Source organism: Suncus etruscus, chromosome 9 (assembly GCF_024139225.1).
Source record: "Suncus etruscus isolate mSunEtr1 chromosome 9, mSunEtr1.pri.cur, whole genome shotgun sequence".
NCBI lineage: Eukaryota > Metazoa > Chordata > Mammalia > Eulipotyphla > Soricidae > Suncus > Suncus etruscus.
The window spans coordinates 61,252,257-61,276,778 of NC_064856.1; the positions used below are offsets into that span (position 1 = coordinate 61,252,257).

General features: G+C 43.0%; 1 protein-coding gene across 1 annotated transcript in view; it reads right to left on the bottom strand.

The window, feature by feature from the left end:
* Positions 1-24,522, bottom strand: part of GALNT18 (polypeptide N-acetylgalactosaminyltransferase 18) — a 345,921-nt gene that overhangs the window by 172,755 nt on the left and 148,644 nt on the right. The window contains exon 2 of the mRNA XM_049781017.1: positions 6,747-6,939. Coding sequence (XP_049636974.1) covers positions 6,747-6,939 — 193 coding nt within the window. The remainder of the gene's footprint in view (positions 1-6,746; positions 6,940-24,522) is intronic.

Genomic DNA, 24,522 nt, shown 5'->3' on the forward strand with positions numbered 1-24,522 from the left:
GATGAGATAAAAACTCAGGGCTCTCCTACCTACACACTTAGACTAGTGGCCACACACATGATGGTGGCAGAAGAAACACTGACACCTTGGGGAGTGTCCACTTACCCCAGGGGCCCTTGACCTGGCTCCAGCCATGCACTTTCTGTGGTAACCCATCCTGTTCGTTCATACTTGATGCTGGCGCAGACTCTCTCCTTCACATTGGTGGGGAGTGTCCTATTCCCTTAACCAACCCAGAACCTCACCCATGGGTTTGCAGTCCACTAAAAGAGGCATTCCTCCAGAAACACTGGAGAGAAGGATGATAGCATAAATGAACAGGTTGTGAGACTCTGAGGCTCATTCATCAAGAGGCAGGAAGCAGTCCTTGAAGAGGCTCTGTCGGAGCTACCTTGGAGGGAGGCCACTCTGTTGCTATGGTAGCATGACAGCCCTAACACTAGAGCCCTAGACAACCCCACTATCCTCCTCACACCCAAATGCCCAAAGGCTGGTCCTTACACTAGCAAGACCAGGCACTTGTCCTTATACTTTGCCCTGTGCCCTGTTAAGAAACAGCACCAATGAGGGAGCAGAGGTGAGCCCCCACAATCTACCTGCTGGGGTGGGGACTTCCCCTACCTTCTATGAGTTAGTGAGTTTGCTTTAAATACATACACATATGCACTCTCTTTCTCTTGCTTTCTCTCTCTATTTCCCACAATCCCAGCCTGTCTTCTCAGTAATCACCCAAATATGTTGCCTACTTCTTCCCTTTCCATACTATCGGGTAGGTGGGAATGATTGTCCCGTAGGTGGTAGAAGCATTGAAAGTAAATGGTCTCACCCTGACCATGTTGGCTGTTTGAAGCCCATCAGCCAGTATTATGTGGCCCTTGAATGATATTATCAATATCCAAATGTCCTGGGCAGAAAAAGAAACTCGTTCATGAGAATGATTCTGATCTCTCTCATATCTTCCTTTAGAGAAATGCTACTTAATAAAGCACCAGGAGAAAGAAAGAAACCATATAATTTTCCTTGAATGAGGAAGAGAGAAACAAAAAGAAAAGGAAAAGAGTAATGTCCAGTGAAAAGAGCCCTGCATAAGAAAAGAAATAAAGGCAGGGAGCATGCAGAGACTGTGCAGCCCTCTGTGGTGCTAAGAGATTGGCACTTTGATGGTGATGTGATGGCATGGTGTGGGAACACTGTATCCCTAGATCATATTCAACATATCAAATCCAGTAATCTAGTGTTAATATAATTAAAAAATAAATTTTAGCTGTGTCAGAAGAGGGAAAATAGGAAGAAAATGAACATTGTTGAAGAGATTTGTGTTGAAACTTGTATGACTGAAACCCAATCATGAATTACTTTGTAACTTTGTCATTCTTGGTGATTCAATAAAAATCTTTCTTAAGTTGAAATTGAATTTCCATGCAGTAGGATACAGGGATCCGAAGCGGGTAATCTGCTAAGGTTTGACAGATCTATATGACACATGGGGAATCATACTATGGTCCTGGCCTTGCCCAAACTGTTCTTTCGCTCTGTTTGCCTTGATTTGATAGTCGTGTTGGAGCTTTCTGAGAAGGAGTATTTGAGGGACCCTGAGAAGCAGGAAGAAAGTGCAGAGTGTTTGGTGCCTGTGTTGGGGTAGCAGTAGTGAACAGGGTCCAATGAGGTTGAGAGGTTGCTTTCTTCTCTTTAATCATGAGAACTGAGTGTCTTTCCACAACCCAAGTTAGAAGCTCAAACAACTGCTCAGTTCTATTAAGTTCATCACCTTTTCGGGGTGATGTCAGGGGCAGGGAACACACCAAGGACCCTCAATTTTTTTTCCACCTGGATGGTCCAGTGCAGTGAGAGGAATTGTATCCTGAGTTTCCACAAACCCAGTGACAGGGCATCCCCAGGAAAGGTGGCCTTTCTACATAGACATAAGAGTCCAGATGAGGACAAGGACACAGCTCTGTGTCTGGTCCCTGTAAACTCCATTCACAGGGAAGAGGTCAGATTGGCAAAGAGAGGCTCTTTCAAATACCCTCTCATCAGGGCCTGCTACAGCACAGGGCTTCCTTGGCCCCCAAGTTAGCCTGGCTCACTGCCCAGGGGCACGGCTGAAACTTTCCCACACAAAGGAGAGAGTTAGCATGGCCATGTCCCTGATCCCTGCCACCTCCCACCCTGGAGTCCCATTACTAAGTCAGCTCCCTTCATAGCTCATAAGTTCTGATAAGTTGCCATAGCAAATGACCAAATACAAAGAGGGGTCTAGAGAACCCTAACAGACAGCCAGTCTGTCAGTTATGGGGTGATGACCCAGACCCCTGACTGGCATCTGAAGTTATTGGACTTGAAGGAGATTTTCTGTGAACTCCAGTTGAGTATCAGTTGAATTTAAATTGTGGGTACCCAGCTGCATATGGACATAGATCCATATGGGGGAAGCCCTTTTGGTATGTGACATATGGGGAATATGGGAATAAAAGGAGGCTGTGTATGTGTCCCAGACAAGCACCTACTGTAGAAAGTCACTATGATCAGAAGCCCTGGATAAAATAGCCTGGATGTCCCTCAGCATGGGCTGCTCAGTAATTTTATGGAAGACAGTGAAGATATTGAAAGGCAGTTTGCACAGTGAGTTAAAAAGGAAAAATCAAGCAATGGCTTGGGTACAAGTGAGGCGGGTGTGTTTTTAGTGGAAACTAGCCCACAAAGAGAAGCAGTGTTTTACTCAGGACACCCTTGTTTCCAGTAATCCACCAACAGCTCTTGAACTTTGGGAGTATCTGGTACAGCAAAGTGGAGGGCAAGTCTCCTACGCCCAAGAGCAGAGAGAGAGAGAGTCTTATTTGGACCTGGCAGAGAGGGCCAGGAGACTTCAAACTGCCTCTAACAGAGCCTCTGATTTTCTCTCTGCAAAATGGGGCTGCCCAAGGTGCCTTGTCTACACTCAGGATGCATGACTGTATCAAGAACTGTAAAACTTTCCATAAAGGGCAGGGCTTACTGCAATGTTCTTGCTTCTCTCCATTGGTCTAGGAGAAAATTATATAATTCTGGTCATCTGAAGCCATCAGAGCCCTTTTGAGTAAGCCAAGACATAGGGACTGGCCCTTCTGGATGCTTCCTAATAGGCATTTTCTCCTTGGAACTCACTTGCTCTAAGCATACTGGGAGAGGCAACTGGTTGGTTTATGTGCCGTCTGCCCTGCAAATTTCTGCATCTCTTCCAGGGCACTGCCATCAGTGAAAGCAGGAGTGGCCCTGGGAGACGTGGGTCTCAGGAAACCTGTGTGTTACCATTTGTTACCAAGAGTAACAAATGTCTAAAGCCAATATTTGGTATGGAAATGCCCAGGTTATGCTGACTTATCCAACTTACGCTCCTTACCCAACTACAGGCCATCTTACTGCTATTGTGTTTTCTCCTCTCAGTGTAGAAGGGAAACACTAGCCCCTTCCTTCTCTTCGCAGGGGTCTCAAACTCATGGCCCCCAGGCTGTTTGCTGCCCTCCATACAACATTTTGTGGCCCTGCCCTAGAAGAATCTTTTTTTGTTTTGTTTTGTTTTAGTTGTTTGGGTCACACCCCCCAATGTTCAAGGGTTACTACTGACTTTGCACTCAAGGATCAACCCGACTTTGCCTCCTGCGGCCCCCAGATAAATTGAGTTTGAGACCCCTGAGTAAAGTGAGAAGACCAGGAAGGGCAGTGCTACAAAGCCAGCCCACAAAATGCTGCTTATTTTCAGCCATGTTGCCCTTTGTAGTAGCCACCCTCCCTCATAGTCCTTCTTCCTTCCTCTCTGATTAGGAACAAAGAAATATTGAGCTGAGTATGAGTTTTACATCAGAGCTGACTACAATTTCCATGGCATAGGATCAAAGCCATGGTCAAGGCTCTTGAAGATCCTCTAGACTCTGGGTCCTGCTATTCCCCTAGGCCAGGAGTGGCAAACAAGTTCGACACAAAGAGCCAAATTTTAAACTGTGAGATTCAGAGAGCCACACCACGCAGTGACCTGCCAAAACAAACACTCACACAATAGCATATAATTTTAACAATAATCTATTAAACACATATTGCATTTTGCCATTTTGAGGGAGGGTCAAAAACCTGCAGTGATGGTGAGGGTGTGCTGCGTCCTTCATACTAAGAACTAATGGCAAAATGCGACCCAACGTGTGACACACGGGTCCCCCTCCCTACCCCCGCTCGCTGGCCCTTCAGTTGTTTCTGAGGGATGGGAGACAGGAGGACGCAGCCTGGAGCGGGACTACGTGCTCGGAGATCTCTCCTCAGAGGTCCCTCCTCAGAAGCAGCAGAACAAAATCCAAACTTGGCAAAGAGGCACAGTGTACTAACGATAAGAGGCAAAGAGCCGCATTCATTTTGGCCGGGAGCCGCATGCGGCTCGAGAGTTGTGTGTTCGCCACTCCTGCCCTAGGCTCTGCTGGGTCTCTGACTTACCCCCCACGGTGCTGAAACCCTAAGACATTTAAAGTCACCTTCGAGGCAAATTCAGAATCCAAGTCCCTCTCGGTACCTAAGGCTTACCTAAGGCTAAGCCCTCCACCCCACCTCACCTTTATGGATGTAGTGCTGCTTCATAATTAGTCTCTATGCTTCTGCCCAAACTCCTTCAGTCTGTTCTCCACACAGCATCATAGGAAACCTAGACACCTAGACGTGGCAATCTGAGTCTCCAATAGACCTGCCTGTTCCCCACTGGACCCTCTGGTGGAAGTATAAGCACTCATGGTACATCAGTCTCCAAAGCTCATCCTGCAGTTCCCAACTTGCCACAGTGGGACTTTCCTGAGAGTTTTAAGCCCGTGGGCTGGACACAGGGATAAAAAATGTTGATGGGGGCTGGAGAGATATCATGGAGGTAAGGTGTTTGCCTTGCATGCAGAAGGTCGGTGGTTCGAATCCCAGCATCCCATATAGTCCCCTGAACCTGCCAGGCGTGATTTCTTAGCATAGAGCCAGGAGTAACACTTGAGTGCTGCCGGGTGTGATCAAAACAAACAAACAAACAAAATAAAAAAAGGTTGAAAACTACTGGTCTTACCCATGCACATATAAGGTGACCCCTCATGGAAACTTCTCTGATTACTCTGGGGAATAGCCCTAATCTCTACATTAGTTATAAGCTCCAGATGAGGTGGATGGTTGAGTTTAAGATCCACTTTTCCTGCTGCCCCTCATTTTTTCTCTCCCCAGCACCATGGGTCTCCTTCCTCCTCCTCAGACATGCCAAACACACTTGTACTTCAGACCTTCTACCACTCATGGCCACTCTGCCTGCAAAGGTTACCCTGAAGACTTACTTCCCCATCTCCTCTTGCTCTTTGCTCAACATCACCTTCTTACTGAGGTCCCTTCTGATCTCTCATTAATACTTCCCACTTTTCTTATTTTAGACTGTCATCTCTTTCCCCCATATACATTAATTTTCATTATTTTTTTAACATAGGGGCCATTCCTGATAGTGTTGAGAAGTAGGTGACATGCAGTAGGGATAGAACTGGGGATGAAATTCATGGGGCCGAAGCAGTGGCGCAAGCTGTAAGCCTTCTGCCATGCACGTGCTAGCCTAGGATGGACCGCGGTTTGATCCCCTGACATCCCATATGGTCCCCTAGCCAGGAGCGATTAGTGTCACTGGGTATGCCCCCTGCCAAAACAAACAAACAAAAAAAAAAACCTGGGGATTAAATTCATATCCTTGCAAAGGCTAGGCATTTACTCTACCATTTGGTCAGTTTCCCAAAGTCCCACCTTCCCCTACTCCATATTTACTTATTGGCATCTAGCATCAAAGTATTTAATGTGCTTTGCTTATTATCTCTCCTTGGAGAGATAAAAATTAAAGGATTTTTGTCTGCGTGTTCCCTGTGCTATGCATAGGTCAGACTATGCCAGCACACAATAGTTACTGAATAAACACCATTAATGAACATGCACTTTTCTCTCCCTTTGTAGATACTAGTTGCTCCTTTATCCCTAAAACCCAGATTCCACACCATACAGAAGGTACTCAATAAATGCAAATGGTCATAAACAAAAACTCTTCTCACAAAAGAACACTGCCTGCAGACTGAGAGACAAGCAGCTTCCTGAAAACTTCAACTAAATGTTCACTGTGGTTTGTGACTTTAAGCAAATCATAAAATTAAAGAGAAAGGAGAACAGAAGTTGTAGAGGAAGGGGTGGGGGGCTCAAAAAGTTAATGAGATTTTTCTCAACGATGATACATGCCTCTGCTTTTAATAATTAGGAATCATAAATATTCCAACCAAATCTTAAAGAAATATTCTTTATAATGGAGAGAAGTCAGACAGACTCCTCTGTTGGGTGTAATGATTTGTTATCCCCGGAAGACAGATGTACTTTAAAAAACTAATTTATAGAAGAAAAAATAATTGTTCATAAAAATGCAACTAATTGGGTTAAAATGACTTATTAATAGGAATGCCAGATGATTCTAGTGGCCTTCAAAAGAAAATTAGGTTATTAAGCCCCATAATCACTAATAAAAGAAAGATTCCCTTTTGCTTAGCAGAAGGAGAAACTGAGGCTGAGAGTGGCAGAGTGGCAGAGAAACCTGTCCAGAGATGGTCAAGACGACAGACCTTAGTTAAAGCAGAAATGGGGTCCAAAATCCAATTGTCCAGGCCTGGCTCTTTCCCCAGTCCACTGGTGACCCCCTCCCTACAGGCAGGTCCACAAGACCTGGCCCTCACTCTGCTCACCCACTGGGCCTGAGGTCGGGCAGGGGTCGGTCAAGAGGCAGGCGGTCACTGAGGTAGGCGTTGTAGCCATAGTACTGGAACTGCTTCAGGGCCACACGCCGGCCTTCAGGGCTGAGCTCCTGGCCCCAGTGTGCAAACAGAGAGGAGTCTGTGAAGGGCTCAGCCTCTGTTTCCTCAGGCTTGGCAGGAGCATCTGGAGAAAGAAGGAGCAAGAAGACAGTGAGTTAGAGCATACCCCTGCCTGTATAATCCATGACCAGCTTCTCCCTTTCTCACCACCATCATGAGAATGATCTTAGTCCCATCTCAGGAGTTATAAGGAGAGAAGACTGGATATCTTACCCCCAATTCGGCACAAGGGAAATGTAAATACACTAGACAGCATTAGCCAAAAAGTTGAGAGAGGTGACCAGTAAGCCTCATGGCTTTAAGTGGGAACATCTCTCCCCACAATTGACCTCCTCCACAGATATGCTTGTCCCAGCCTTTCAACTGGGCTGCTTCTGCTTTTTTCTCTCGTATTGCAGCCCATTTTCTGCCAGACTCAAACCCAAACTTAGCTCCAATGGCTGATGTATGTAAATCCATCTCTCTCTCTTCTCTTTTTCTCACTCTTTTTGTCTTTCTCTTGCTTCATTGCATAGCCCTGCTGAGCATTGCCTGGTTCCTCCAGTAACAGTCACCTGGCTGCAAAGAACACTCTAAACCCATCACATCACTTCATGCTGCTCCCAGATTACAGTGCAACTAAATGAAGACATGTTTGGCATATGAGGAATTTGTCTATGTCCAGAACCTCCATACTCTGGCCAATGTAACTGAGCCTGTGGCAGACTTTATAGGATAACCCCATGCCGAGTCAACAAGAACACAAATATAACATGGTTTTCTGAGAAAATAGGGTAAAAGATAACTGACAAGAATGGAAACTGTGATTTTGTTTGTTTGTTTGGGAGGGATACCCAGCAGTACTCAGGGCTTATTCATGGATCACTACTAGTGGAGCTCAGGAAGCCATAAAGCAGGGGTCTCAAACTCGCAGCCCGCGGGCTGCAAACGACCCTCCATATAACATTTTGTGGCCCTGCTCTAGAGGAATCTTTTTTTGTTTTGATTTGTTTTGTTTTAGTTGTTTGGGTCACACCCCCCAATATTCAAGGCTTACTACTGACTTTGCACTCAAGGATCACCCTGACTTTGCCTCCTGCGGCCCCCAGGTAAATTGAGTTTGAGACCCCTGCCATAAAGGATGCCAGGGATAGAATCCAGGTCAGCCATGTAAAAGGCATGTGCCTTTCCTCTGTACTATCACTCCAACACCAAAAGTGGTAACTGAATTCAAATAGCCAGGGACTAAAATCCCTGCTCCAAGGAAATAACAAGGATGAGTCCTAAGGGACCAAGAGATCAATGTCTTTAGAAGATCTGTCAGCGATGAACTTCAGGTCACATGGACTTGCAATCATGCACTCCTGAAATTTATAGTGCAATGCCCTTCAAAAAATAAAGTAAAATCAAAATAAAAATAAATAGTATTCCTTGCTCCACTATTCACTGGCCACAAGACAATGGTAAACCTTGATTGATGAGGCCTTGATTTTCTTCTGGCACATGTGATAATTCCCATACTCCACCCAGAGATGTATGAATATCATATAAAAGATGCACAAAAAGTATCTTCTCAGAATAAATGCATGATTAATGCAGCTAAGGTAGTAGCAAAGTCTGGCAACTTATTGAAGTATCTCTCTGGGGGATACCAAGTAGGTCTTATCTGGCCTAAGCAGAAGTGTCAGTACTTTGGAATTTGTTCCCAGGAACAATAACTGGGTCAAGTGGTTCAAAATCAGAACCGGAAGCTGAAGAGATATGTCAAGATTCCCAGACAGTACATTTCATGCTCATAATCAAGTAGCCTAGAGCTTTGAATAAGACAGAATCCAGGAAAAAAAAAAAGCAGCAGGAGAAACAGAAGAGACAGGCTGGGACATAGTCCCTTCAGCTGTATGTACAGTGCCCAGCACACTGGGACAAGTAATTTAAAGGTCCAGACTAGAAACATATTATAGACAACAGTTGAATCTTCGAGGTAAAAGAGCACAGGGGCATGAACCACCACTTCAGAGGGGACTCTAAGAACAGTCTGGAGAAGGGTGGGGGCTGGGAATAAAAGAGAGATCCGTGGATACCCATGTTCCCCTGCTTATGCAAAGAAAGCTCAGAGAGTTGGAGCCTCAGGACAGAAAGTAAAATAAGGCTGTCTTTAGAAGAAATGATCTACATAACTTCCTAAAAACTAGAGAGCCCCTGACCAAGATATTAAAGAGCATCCTGAGGCTAGAGGTCCTCGTAAGAGATATCAACTTATTTGTAAATGGAATTATGCTCTTAGGTACTGAATGAAGGTGCATGTCCTCTCTCAAGTCTGTCCTTGGAATAGCTCCAAATGGAAGGTACATGCAACATCAGGGTAATTCTTGTAATTACCTTGAGCCCAGCTTTACTCCAAGTATTGTTAATATATCAAGTCATCTCATCCTATGAGATTAAAAGTGGCTTTTTCCCCCCTCCATCATAGAGTACAAGCGAGGCACAGAGTAAGAACTTTGCTTTCACCCAGAAGGAAGAGGAGGAGTTTATTCCTAAGAACCAGGAGGGCTGCTTTTTTTTTTTTTTTGTATTTTATTAAAACACCTTGATTATAAACATGATTGTGGTTGGGTTTCAGTCATGTAAAGAAATCCCCCATCACCAGTGCAACATTCCCAACACCAGTGTCCCGAATATCCCTTCTCCCCACCCCATCCCTGCCTGTATTCTAGACAGGCTTTCTATTTCCCTCATACATTCTCATTGTTAGGATAGTTCATAATGAAGTTATTTCTCTATCTAAACTCATCACTCTTTGTGGTGAGCTTCATGAGGTGAGCTGTAACTTCCAGCGAGGAGGGCTGCTTTCTAAGACAATGGTCTGACTGCTATACTCAGCTTTCTTGACATTGCCATGGGATGAGATTAATAAAAATTCCAAACACAACCATGATACATCATCTTTGTGATCAATTTTCTTTACAGATACAAAAGAAAACATATTAGAAGATATATTACATACAAATTAGAAGATACATGTGCTTGTGTGTGCATGTTAAGGAGTGAAATGAAAACTATGTAAGCATTTGAAAATTGAAGCAAGAATTCTTAGGGGTGGCTAATAAATATGGTGGATTTCATCCCAGAGGTCAGGGTGTACTTATTTTTTTTTTTACCAGTCTGGTATAAGTAAAGAGAAGCAATGGGTTTGCATGATCTTGAACGCCCTTGTAGTCTAAAAATATATATGACTCAGTCATTTGGAATGAAAGGAAAGAGTAAAAATTTAAATCAGTGAACCAATTGAATCATAGAATATTTAACAAAAATGCAATTCTACTGACTTCACATACCTAATTGGACAGTCCCATGTAAAATGAGATCAGTTAGTAAAACTATTATGATTCATAATTTGGTCTGCATTGCATAATAATGTATTATAAATATAGTAAAGATCTGTGTCAAAGCATATTCAGTATGGGAATGAGTGACAACTTGAAACTAGTGAATTAAAACAGCACAATAGGGACATAACAGAGGGAAGATGTGCTACTTGCTAAATCCCCTCTCAAATTCAGGTACCAGACTGGCAGATGTCATCATCTGAGTTTATTTCTGTCACATTCATGGATATAAACTCCAGAAGTGCAGTTCTCAGTGGACTCCAACCGAGTATGCATCTCTTACTTGGACTCAATCTATTCTTTTAAAAATAAATTAACTTATCAGTAATCCAAAAGAGTTTACTTTTAGACATAAAGAATAAAAGATACAAATGTTAAGTGACTAGTCCAAAACCACACAGTTTTTCAGGGTTTTGAAGAAAAAAAATACAACTTTCTCCAAACCTTTTATTCTTTCCTCTCTACCACAAGGGCAAACTAATACCTAGGGGCCAAATCTGGGTTATTATTTTTTTAAACGTAAGTCTTATTGAATTATTATTTGTTATATGTTACCAATGGGCTGTCCTACAAGGACAGAATTGAGAAAGTGGGAAAGAGACCACAAGGTCTACAAAGTTGAAAACATTTTCTGGCCATATAAAAAATGGATGAAAAAAATTTATATATTATATCACATATGCTATATATTATTTTAGAATTTATATACTTGACAGTGATCATTTAAGAATATATTGTTTATGCTTTCTTTTTGCAAGGATTGGTTGAGAGCATTGTCTATAAAGTCAAAAGCCTAGAATTTATATGCCATATCTATTGGTTACCAGCTTAATTTAATATACCATGAACCTCACTTTCCTCACCTGAAAAATGGATTTAAGTGTATCAAAAAGAGAAAGTAAAAAAACAGATACTTCTCAGAGAAAGATAGGCAGATGGCCAATAGGAACATAAAAGCACGCCCAACATCGTTTATAATTAGGAACATTCAAATAACGAACACATCCTTATACCAGTGAGAATGGCACTATCAAAAACAGCAGAAACAATCTGTGCTGAAGAGGATGTGGTGAATAGGAAACTCTCATCCACTGCTTGCGGGACTGTTATCTGCTTCAACCCCTGTTGTCAGTAAACTTAGAATTAAGCTGCCATATGACTCAGTAATTCCATTTTGGGGCATCTATGCCCAGAACTTAAGAACATTCATTCAAAAGGGCGTATGCACCATTATTCATTGCTGTACTAAGTAGTACAATATCTAAGATATACAATCAATCTAGATGGGAGTCCAATAACACATGAATGAATTATGAAGATGTGGTACATATGTGTATATATATATATATATACACACACATACACACATCTATATATAGAGAGAGAATACTCTACAGCTGCCAGCTGCAAGAATTATGAAATCACACAATTTGTTGCAACCTTGAAACTGGAAGATAATCATGTTGAGTAAAGTAAATCAGAGGGTCTGTGAAGAGGGCAGTCTCAGAGGTTGAGGCACAACTCACAGGCTGAGAGACATAACCTTGCCATTCCCTCCCTGCACAGAACCCTTCTACTGTCTTGTAACAAAGGACTAAACTCTCCTGATATCCAGCAATTAGAATTCCAGGCCACAATATCCCAGAGCCAGATCCCATCCTGTCCCCTAGCTGACTGCACTCCAGCCTCTCTGAACACCTTTTACTCAGCACCTTTGGGTGTTTCCAACTACCTTCTACACCCTGTAACTAACTACATTAGTTTTTCTTCACAGCTTTTACGTATCATTTCTATTAATTCCCTTTTCCTCTACCCACAAAGACTAGCTACATGAGGCCAGGAATGGGCTCTATTCTCTACTGGTACCCCAGTGCATGAACTAGAACTAGAAACTGCCCATAACCAGTAAGAGGAAGGAATTGGGCAGTGTTCCAGGTCCTCAAAACTCTATGATCCCTTGTCTACTTGGGATGCTAAACACTCCATTTCAGAAAGGGGGTTGTCTGGGTTTGCAGCAGCCAAGGTGGAGCCAGTTCCAGCATATGGTTCCCTTTCTGTCAGGTTCATAGGCAGCTCCACAGGCTATGGTTGTTCATATCTCTACCATCCTTGGGCTCTGCTATAAAGTGTACTAATACTCTGGCCACTCCAAAACTTTCAGAACAGGGTAGAGAGTTGGAAAATTGCCTCCCAGAGAGCAGAGAAGGAAGATAAGATGGGAGGTGGGAGGATGAAGGGGTGTAGACTCTTTCCTATCTCTTAGAATTTGAAAGAGACTGCAGATGATAAAGAACTCCTTCGCCTCACTTACCCCCAAAACACTAAGGAGCAGACCCAATTTCTTCAGAAATTCACATAAGATGGCTTCCCTGGTGACAACAATAGCCACAAAGCCCAATGACTCAAGAATCTAGTTAGGTGAATCCCCGTCGCTCTGGAAGGCCTATAGGTGATTGTCTTTCTTTCTGAACATGCTCTTGCCTGTTTTTAGATACTCATTGTAAAGAGTGAAGGGTGGCTCTGTGAGTCTTAGACTCAGAGAGGCAGACTAATTTGTTCCTCAGTCTTGGCAGGTGTCAGAAAACTGTCTTATCCTTGTGGACACCCTTCTCTTAAGGAGCCATAGGAAAACCAGGAAAATTATCCCAAAGATAGTTATCTAGTCCAAACTGCTAGATGCTTCCTATGATGACCCTCCCATCATAGCACGACTATGGGATGACCTTTCAACTCTCTTACAGAGTACATGAGCTCATTTGATCTGCTAAAGCTGATCACACACACACACACACACACACACACACACACACCACACACACCACACCACACCACACCACACCACACACACAAAACACTTGTTTATTTTTCTGATCCAGGAATATTGCCAAGCATTAGAAATAGCAACACTAGTACCTGGTACCTTCCCAGTGGAACGGCAATGTTGATATATAAAGGATGTACTTGGGGCTCAGTTCTTGTTTGTATGCAGACCATTTGGGCTCTGAAAGGTGGTGAGCATGTATTGGAAAGATTTCCTAGAGAAGGGATGCTGATTAGCCCACAACCCACTAACTAACCCAGCAAGCACAAAGGCAGGGCCCTGCACAGTAGCAAAGCAACCAGAGCAAAAATGAGAGGAGGAGTGTTCAGTGTAGACCTCAGGGCCTTGGGGCAAATTGCCAAGGGAGCTGAAACCATATCACATAGTCCAGATTTGCTGGGACTTCAGAAGCTTGAGACAACCAAAAAGAAAAGACTAAATGGCACTAGTTTCTATGTTTGAGTGCTCAAGGCCAATGGGCCAATAGTCAGAGAAGATACAGACCAGAGATAAAGAGGAAAGAGTCAAGATCCACTAAGGAGAGAGGGTGGGACAACCTTGAGTGTCTACTGCAAAACTTCTGGCCCTGGAACTGATGCTCTGGTCTATTGGACCCCAATTTTTTTGAGCTGCCCTGCCAGAAGATGAAGTCAGAATGTCACAGAGGCCATGAATCAGCACCATCTTTAGACAGAAATACCCACAGTTCAGGCACATGAAGAGACTTGAAATAATACCACTGCTGCCCACAACCCCTTAGCAGTGCATAAATCCAGACAAAAGATCTGGTTTGAGGACTTCAGGCAGAGTATTGCTTGGATGGATGCTCTGGCTCCTTAAGTTGTTGGATGGTGGAAACAGCATAAAGCTTTAGTGAACAGCTGCTGCCCAGAAGTTTCCAGAAGGCCTGTCACTCCAGCTGTTCTGGCCTTTTTTTTTTTTTTTTTAAGATTCTACAGATCTTTCCACCCATCAGCAGCAACTTAAAGGCTTATATCTGGCCCAGTCAGAAGCCCTAGGACTCTGTTCCATGCTGTGGCCAGCATCTCTGCCAGCTGATAGATATAACCTAACTCACTTGCTCCATCCCTTCCTAGGAGGACATGGTGATTAAGAATTGTGGGTTTTTGGAAGAATCTTTCTGTTCAGCTCATCTGCTTCCCCATGTAAGCATCCTGTATCCACTGTGTGTGTCCTGTTTCACAGGAAGTATGCCAGCCATTGCATGAGGGATCTGAGCAATTCCATAATATAGCCTTGGAGATATGCCCACAGTTCCTGACATGTGGCTCACTAATGAGAGTAGAGATTTACAGACACATCCTGATGGCCTCTGCACTAATTCTGGGAGGCAGGACAGAAGGGGGCAAAGTGACAGCTAGCAACACTGAGCAATGACTGCTGTTAAAGTTCTGAGCCCTGTATAAGGATTCACCAGCCAGGCATGAATAGTTCATTTGGAGGCCATTTCCAGGCAGTAGGAGATATGGAAACTGGAAGCTGAAAGAATGGCTGGGTAAGGGTAGTGTACCTGAGGCTGGTCTAGTTACTTTGATTCCAGGATCTTTGCAAAGTCAGGAATGCACATCAGAGGGGGCTGTGGAGTAAAAATGATATAATCACATTGCCTGGCCCAGACCAGACCATGAAAGTGCACATGGGCACATGCCCAGCAGAATCATAATTTTTTAGGCATCATGTATCTCCAGGCAAGGGGTGTCTGAACCCACTGTAAAAGACAAGTGTTCCTGGCTCTTAGGGTACTTAGCTTTACTCACAGCCACTTTGCTTTGCAGGGCATCATGAAAGCAGCCACAGATAGTGACTCAGGCAGGGGCATGGCTGCAAATAGAGAAAGGAAGCGTCTACAAAAGCAGTGGCAGCAGGATTGGGAGTGCTTACACGTCTCACCAAAAGCAGATACCAGCCATGCTATGGCATAAGTCTTAACTCTATACCTGTAAATAGTGCAATACCTGTTCAATTGGACTATAGTGAGAAACAGAATCTGAGACAAAGCTGATATATTTTTCACTGGAAATTTTTTCTAGGGGTCACCTACCAGGCAAGAATCTCTGCCTCTAAAATTTGGCTTTTCTATGTCAGTGGTCACTCCCAGTTATGTTCTTAAGGGTCACTCCTAATGTTACTTGAGGGACCATCACAGTATCAAAGATCAAACCAAGAGGTATCACAATCTCTGGGGTTTTTAGTCATCTCTCTGTCCTAGGGCCTGGCTCTGATATACCTTTCTGTGTTGCTCCTTTGAGGGTCACTCTGGCCACCTCCAGATATTAGTCTCATGAGACAGCCCCACGATCACCTACTTTAGCTGGTTGAGGTTTAGTTCAGCCCCATCAGATAAGGACAAATGGCAATTAGGAAGCTAGATGTTTAAAAAGCTGAGAACAGGGCCCAGGGAGAAGGGATGGAATATGAGAAATCAGACCCAATATACTTGAAGGGGCAGAAAGGGTCAAGGGATACAGTCTCAGCCCATGTGCTAGAATTGAATGCTAGGGCCAGTCTTAGCTTGAAACTAAAGAAAGAATAGGGAATTCATAGAGGAGTGCAGACATCTTGAGGACTCGCATGACAGGCAAGAAACAGATGGCAGAGGCTTCACTGCAGCTTCTGGAAGGGAATCACATCCCCAGTTCCATGCAAAGAAGACCTTGCCAATGTCCCTCATTGTCCTGAAACCATAGTCTTGGGTGTGGGTAAAGCTGAGTTTAGGGCTGAAGCGGCAAGCACATAGTGCTGTCAGAACTCGGCACACAGACACTCAAGGAAGCAGAAACGAACCTGACCAGAAATTATTCAGAACGAAAGTTGCTATTAAAGGGTCCTAGTTTTTATGCTTTAGCCAACCCTATAAAGAACATGCGGAAAAGCTCATTTTAGAGAGTGACAAATGTATGTATCTTAGGAACCAGGATTTATAGATGTCGTTATGTGCTCCTTTAAAACTACCCTTTAAACGGAGAATTCTGCCGAGGAGATAGAATGAACTCTGAAGCACGAACCATCATTTTTTTTTCTCTTCCCCGAGAGCTGACAGCCTGAAGCTGAGCACCCAGACTTCTAAATATACACCTTACTGTTCACACATAAAACATTGTGTTTCCAAACATCAGTTTCTTAGAATGAATGAGCTCGCCTGACCCCATGGATATTAAAGTGAAGTGTTTCTCTCAGCATGGAATCACAGATGGGAACAATCGAGCTCGACAGGGAGAAAGCAGTGTGGCCTGTGGTAGTGCTACACCCCAAGTGCAGAAGCAGGCAGGCCTCCTAGGCCCTGGGACAGGTGACCCCAGTGTCCTTTTTTTGGGAAAACTTTAGATTTGAGTGAGCTAGGAAGGGCATCATACGACACCTGCTAGTTTATTCAACCTTCTTTCATTTTCCCTTCCTGGAAGGATGATGTCTTTGTTCCAGGCAGAGGGAGTTGCCATGTGCTATGTGTGGTGGTTCTGGGATAGTCACAAGCATCATACTATCAAAGAAGATGTACTCGCTTAATTATGAGTCATCACTGAGCCTTATGCCCAAAATGTCAGATTTTTTGAGTAGTTCTTGGATTGGGCTTGAGAATGCTCATTGATAATAAATTCTTAAAAGGTCCTGAGGCTGCTGAGGGTCCCTCCTGAGAACCAGACTGGAGAGATAACAGAGCTCATAGACCTTCTCCAAGTCCATGCTTCATCACTTACTCCCTGACCCGGGGAAGTCCCTTCCTATGTCTCCCCCAAACCCACACATAGATTGCCCCATTATCTATCTCTTATGCTAATTTTTCTCATGAATACAGGCTGAGACAATCCTTTATCTCTTCATATGCAAGTATTTATAGGAGCTCAGCTCACAGATTTTGGCCCCGCAAAGGCTAGTACTTCCACTTAAAACCCTCCAGTTCAATTCTTTTGTTTTAGAAACTAAGATCCAGAAAGATTAAGTGACTTGCCAAAGACCACACAACTATTCATGGTCCAGGAAAGTGGACACAACCCTTTCATGCTACTTTCCTTGCTTAAAGCAAACACTAAGTGGTTGTGCAATGTGGCTCTGGGAAAAGGCTCTGCCTGATGACTAGGTGTTTCCATCATGTTAGATGTTGCTCAGCATCAAAGTGTGAGGACAAACCAGAAAATGCCCTCCCTTAGAGACTTCTCATTCATATGAAGAGCCCCAGTAAAGCATCTACAGCCAATATGTTGGCTGTCAGGGTGAAGAACTCCCCAGGTTTGGAGGGAGTGGATATTAATCACCAGATACTGGGTTATTAAGCAAGGGTCTCAGAGGAGAGCAGAGTTCTTATCTGGCTCAGTCATTACCAGCTGTGTTCCCACACATGGGTTCATTCTCTCTCTCTTTCTTTCTCTTTCTCATCTCCTTTCATCTATCTATCTATCTATCTATCTATCTATCTATCTATCTATCTATCTATCTATCTATCTATCTATCTATCTATCTATCTATCTATCTATCTATCTATCTATCTATCCATCCATCCATCCATCCATCCATCCATCCATCCATCCATCCATCCATTTATCTATCTATCTATCTATCTATCTATCTATCTATCTATCTATCTATCTATCTATCTATCTATCTATCTATCTATCTATCTATCCCTCTCTCTTCTTCCAAAAACAGATTCCTCTAGTTCCAAGAGGTTGTTCACCATATGTTACAAGACCATTAAAAACATGTTATTTCAGAGATGAGAAAAGAACATTTGTAAAAACAAACTTGCAAGAAATCCTCAGAAGTCCCACTTCCATTAAACAGCCCACTTCTGAATCTTTAAGTGCCATCAACAAAGGGGAAGGACACACTGGAGCCTGGGTAGAGTTTCAGGTTCTCTGGAGCCCCAGGTCTGAATGTATCACTACTCCTAACTGTTTTTGGTTCATTGGTTCTGTTTTCATGACTGTCCTGGGTCATAAACCTCCAAGCCCTGGCAACCTTGACTGTATTTTGGGGAAGAGGAGTGAATTCGTTGTTTGAAAAATGCTAATACACAGGAGCTATCAGCCCCAGGCTCTTGCAGGACCAGCAAAGGCTTTGGATCTAAATGTCAAAAAAACCATCAAAGGAAATAGGCCATTTCCAAACAAAATCCATTTCCCAAGCATGACAGTAAAAATATTTATTCCGTGAAAGATGTAGAAACCTTTATGATGTCTCAATGCCAGTGCTGTGAATGCTGTGTGTGTCCCACTGGACTGCTACAAAAGCCCGTGACTTTGGAAGAGGGGAAATGACTGCTTTCCATCCGCAAATTCTCAACTTACCAGCCCAGATGTGCTGCAAAGGTACCTGAAGCGGAGGACGGAGACAGGCAGGTTCTGCGATCAATAAAAGAAACTAAAGCTTCAAAAAAACTATGTCCAGGGACTGACGCAAACGGGGCCCTGGCTTCTCAATCTCTCCTCCTCGGGCTCTGAAAAGCATTCACACTCATGTCTAGTAGCACTAGGTAACACGAAGTTTATGAAGAACACCATGAGGTATATTCCAAAATGCCAGGCAGGTCTGAAGTGAAAAAGGCAGCTGACTTGGGGAGCCCCATATTTCCTGGGCTCCCATCTGAGGGTGAGCATTCTGTTCTGAAACCTGCAGCCCACCTGGGCATCAGCCTAAAGGTTGCTGGACAGCCAAGGGCATGAGGTGACAAGTCCAGGATGGTTGAGTTGCTCAGAATGAGTGACTCAGACAGAAAGTCTTCAGGTCCTGATACACTGAGTACATCTAGTATCCTGCCTTTACTGGAGACTGAATGAGAGGCAAAAATTAAACACTGAACATTTGGTATGGTGTGCATAAAAAGCTAAAAGGAAATGCTGCAGGGCAGAGAGGTGGCTCAGGCCTTTTGTTGCAGGTATCTGCGATGTGACTTGACTATCAACTAGATATGTGACCTGCTGTTAGTTGTTAACCTCTCTGTGCTTCAGTTTCTGGATAGAAAAGATTTGGGGCTAGACAGTCATCCTTCCTTCTTAATTAGTAGGGGTAATTGCAACTTGAGCAAACTATTAGAAGAGCTTTTATAAGCTCTGTGCTATATAATCAAGTAAGGCAGCTTTCACTATCAAGAATTTTTGCTGAGATAGCTATTCCTCAGTGTACCTTGGGAACTTCTTGAGACAGGGGACCCTGAGCTCCTGATTCCCTGGGCTAAGGTGTGTTGGTATGCCTGAGGAAGGTCAGCCTCTACTCCTTGCTACTCAGCTATTCCTACTGAGATCAGGGGAACAATGTGGCCTGGGAAAGTCAGCTTTTCTAGGTAAGCTTCTGTCACTCTAGATTAGGACTAGAAAACGTGGGTGCCCATATGAAAGGACACTGTAAGCAGGATGACATCAAGGGCTCCCCACCACGTGGGTGTTGCTGTCTAGACTGACTTTTGTTCTTACAGCTCACAACATAGGCTGTGGCATGGCAGCTGTCACAGAGGCCAGGCAGACTGGACCTGGAAACAGCATCTGGGCTGGAGGCTGGGAGACCTTCAAAAACAAGGAAGCTTAAAGGTCATGAACTCCCCATTCTGGAGGTAAGCAGAGGGGGACCTCAAATCACCTCACAAAATCACATCACTCCTTCGTACACCACATCTTAATGTTTCCTTCCTGGGATATAGACCAAGGTCAGCTTCACAGTCACCATCCTGCCCCTGTTCTCCTGCTATGCCCCAGAAGGAGTGATGGCAGGATGGACATTGGGCAGGGCACTGGAGCCTGTCCAATATACTGCCTCCCCACTCTCACATCTTGATATTGTTTTGCTGAGCATAAGAGTCTGGCAAGTTCACACAGACAGGAGACAAAAGCAGAATTCCTAGTAGTCACAAAAACCTTCCAACCAGCCCAGTGCTCATTTTTTTGCTGGAAATAATCCACAGTAAAGATTGGATTTTGCAATAAGTCTAATTCCTACAAGAAATACAAAGAAATAATAAAGGAAACAATTCACCAAACAGAATTAATGGATAAATATGTGGAAGACACATATAATGGGATACTACAAAATTCTCTAAAGTAAGGAATTTTGACTTTTGCTATAGATGGAACTTGAGATGATTATGGTACATGAAATATCAGGAAGTAAAAGACAGTGTCCCAAGTAAACTATGAATTACCAAAAACTACAGGCCAAAGTACAACAAAATTAACTTCTATACCCTAAGAAAAATATGGGGGAGGGCTAGAGACACAGTACAGAAGATTGCATTGCATGTAGTAGACCAGGTTTGATCCCTAAAACTATATATGGTGACCTAAGTAATATCAGTACTGACCGCAGACTACAGAGCTAGGAGTAAGCCCTGAGCAGAGTCAAGTGTGGGCCAAATCCTACCCTTCTCAAAAGATGGTGGTAAACCAGTGGTAAATCAGTAATAGTTCATTGAAATGAAATAAAGGGACCAAGGAAATGACTCTGGTAGTAGAGCACATATCTAGCATGTGCAATGCCCTGTTTTGATTCTTGGCACCACATTACCCTGACAAAATTGTACCTAATGACCCCTAAGCACTACTCACAGTGGCTCCTGTATTTAGAAATATTTTTACAAGACGATCTTCAGCATATGCATGATTAACTCTGATATGTCATTTTTATGCCAACATTGGAAGAAGAATTGGACATGATTCTGTAAATTGAGGCCATGGCACAATGATGGGTTGTGATCCACAGTTTAAAAATCCATAAATAGAGAAGCGATTTCAATCTCTTATGAATCATTGTTCCCTTTTAATGACTGTTAAGCTCCCCTACTCTTTCATATCACTAATAATTCAAATATAAATATCTAAAAAACAAAAACAATGGCCATCTGGAAATATACTTTTAAAAATTTATCTGCCATTTAATTCTATTATCTCATATATTTTATACAGGACCCCACAGAAGGAGGGAAGTTATGTTTAATCTACTTGCATTTAAAATCACTCACCTGGACAGTTGTTTGGGGCTTTTACAGAGACTACTGGAGAGAAAAGACCTTGGAGGTCACTCTTAATCCCTTTCCCAGAGCAGTTTTGAAGCAATATCTTCATATATTAAGGTATTGCATACAAAATATTTCAAAAAAAAAGTCACTGGCAAAAGAAAATTAGAAATCACACAAGTTAGTGAGTTCATTGGTCTCATTTCCTAGGTGAGAAATGAGGCAAGCATTCATCCCTCTAGAAGATCTGAGACTTTCAAAAGAGCCAAGTCAGGTCTGAAGTGAGAGAAGACAGTTATCCAGACCACCCTAAATGTACCCCAACTCATCTAGTCTCAAAGTTGAGCCCTCTGCCTGAAGTCCCAGGCAGTTATAAAATGGCCTGGCAATATGAAAATGCACACAGATCAGTGCAAGAATTCAGCTCCTGGGCTTTGGCTTATATTTCAAAGATATTCAGTGTGTGAAGTATCTTACCTGGTTAGAGTCAGAAGCCATGCTTCAACAGATATATCTATCTTTTATTAATAAAATATGAACAATAAGTTGATTTCTTAGAGCCAATAGGGTTGGAGGAAAGCTATATTCCCAAGCTTCCAAAATATCAAGGAAGCCAAGAGGCCCTGATGGAGAAAAGACCTGAGGATTTAGGCTTACCATGTACAGAGTATACCCCTCTACCTTAGGAGTAAAAGGACAAAAAAGCACTATGGACTCTTCCACTGCCATGCAAAGCTGATGCAGAATGCCAAGCCTATGGCTCTATAAGCAGACTTCAACAAATGCTGTTGTCCAAGGTGATGTCAGCTACCATTTACTTAATCAGACCTTCCACAGACCACAGCTTCAGGCAGCAGATTTTACTCTCTGCACCTATAGACAAACATATTTTATAAAGACCTGAGAGAATCTTCTCAGAAGTCCCAGAAAGATTTTCCAATAGCTGCCATTATGATCTGTGGCCAGACAGAAGAGACATTCCAACAAAACTACCTGATGGATTTTGAGGAGCCCAGGCCCTACTCACAAATGGGCTAGAGTCAGCCCAGAAGACACATATATACTCAAACTCACATACTTACACTCACACATTCACACACTTATATACACACACATTCATACACTCACACACACACACTCACACATACTACAAACTTCTACACATGTAAGGCACAGATGGTCACTATACCCAAGGCAAAAGTTAAATGTAAGTTCCCAAAGCTGGCTTCACATTAAAGAAATTGAGTGTAAAATCACCCCTTGCAAATTACCTTTAGCCCCAGGTGAATGAGTTTAAAGCAGAGTCACTTCATGAAATAATCCAGACCAGGCTGAGGGTGAAACACAGGTATTTTGGCAATCTTCTACCTAGTATTAAGAGCCAGTAGCCTGCTAGAATGGCCATTTTATTGAGTACAGAGACCACCCCCATGTGGGGAAGTAAGGATAGAGTAAGGAAAGATAGCTCAGGCTATATCCTGAGCCAGGCCTGCCTAGGTTTACATGTAAGACAATCTCTATTTTGGGGTAAAAAATTATAAACAAATAAATATAAAGGACCAAGGGATGATCTTTGTTTTGGGTGAAGCCAAGTTGTAAACCAACAGATACAAAGAAACCAGGGATGATCTTTATTTTGGGTGATGCCAAGTCATAAACCAACAAATATAAAAAAAACAAACAGGGATGATCTTTGTTTTGGATAAAATATGGTGTGATATAACAAATGAGAAACAAATCACTCACAAAACAATTGTGGCCTTGCCTCTTCCACAGCTGACTGAGAATCTCTGGAGAAGGATCTCTAACATTGGCTTGATTTGGTTTAGCTTCTTAATCTTCTGAAGGAATTCCCTTGTGCACTCATGAATAGGCCCCACATCGGCAGGTACACAAGAACCCACCTCTGAAGTCTAGTGGAAGCACAGATTCAACCCAAGGTGGCCCATCCCCAGAGATCTTGGAGCACAAGAGGAAAGAGAGAGTAATCACTGACAAGACGATCCACCTCTCTATTCTGAACGGATTAGGAGAGTTCTGGTCTCCACACGGTCAGCTGGATGATACCCCTTCTCCCACAATAATCCCGTAGCAAAAATATTTCAGTCAATCTTTATATCTCCTACTAGAAGGCAAGTTAAGATATTAGTGGAAATTGGAAATAGACTGAAAGATATCTAATATCCACCAGGAACTTCCTCAGCATATTTTCAGACTGTTTCAATTTCTTCCATGAAGCTTCATCCTGTTGCCACAAGCCTATGCTTGACATATAGCAGCATCTCATCAAGGCTCATCCCATTATCCCGGGCCTTTAGTAAGATCTGCCAAGGATCTCTAGCTTCCACAGAGGTTCACACTGAAGCCCTAGACTCCATGGGAAGCTTTCAATCATTATGTGCCAATCCTTCCGGTATGAGAGTCCAAATCCTTTAAAATGATGGTGATTCCTCCTCATCTGCACATAAGAGCTCTCACACATCATTTCTCTCAGGGGTAATATGATTCGCTACCATTCATGAACTCTAGTCTCCCATCTAACAAAACTATTTCTGGTCCTATCATTTTCTTTTTTTTTTTTCACTTTTAATTTTTTAATTTTACTTCTTTCATTCTTTGTTTTTTTTAATAATATTTTTTATTTAAACCCCTTGGTTACAAACATGATTGTGGTTGAGTTTCAGTCGTATAAGATGACACCCCCCCCATCACCAGTGTAACATTCCCATCACCAATGACCCAAACATCCCTCCTCCCTCCCCACCGCCACCTGTACTCTAGACAGGCTATTTCCCTCATATATTCTCATTGTTAGGATAGTTCACAATGTAGTTACTTCTCTAACTAAACTCATCACTCTTTGTGGTCCTATCATTTTCATCTCTCACTTCTCCCCTTTTGTTCAATTCCAGTCTTCATTTAAGAGGGGGTCTATGGGGCCAGCGAGGTGGCGCTAGAGGTAAGCCCTGCCTTGCAAGGGCTAGCCAAGGAAGGAGCACAGTTCGATCTCTGGCGTCCCATATGGTCCCCCATGCCAGGGGCAATTTCTGAGTGCTTAGCCAGGAGTAATCCCTGAGCATCAAAATGGGTGTGGCCCGAAAAATCAACCCCCCCCAAAAAAGAGGGGTCTACACTGATGGCCTCTGGTCCACCCATCCAGTCTTTTCTACACCTCTTATGGTTTCTGTGGTTTCCCAAGAAAAGAATCATCCCCCCTCAGCATGTCTGCAGGTCAAGACTATAACAGAGACTTAGTACATAATAGATGTGTTATATGTTGGATGTATGAAGAAATGAGTGTATATAAGGAAAAGAAAGAAAGAAAGAAAGAAAGAAAGAAAGAAAGAAAGAAAGAAAGAAAGAAAGAAAGAAAGAAAGAAAGAAAGAAAGAAAGAAAGAAAGAAAGAAAGAAAGAAAGAAAGAAAGAAAGAAAGAAAGAAAGAAAGAAAGAAAGAAAGAAAGAAAGAGAGAAAGAAAAAGAGAAAGAGAGAGAAAGAGAGAGAA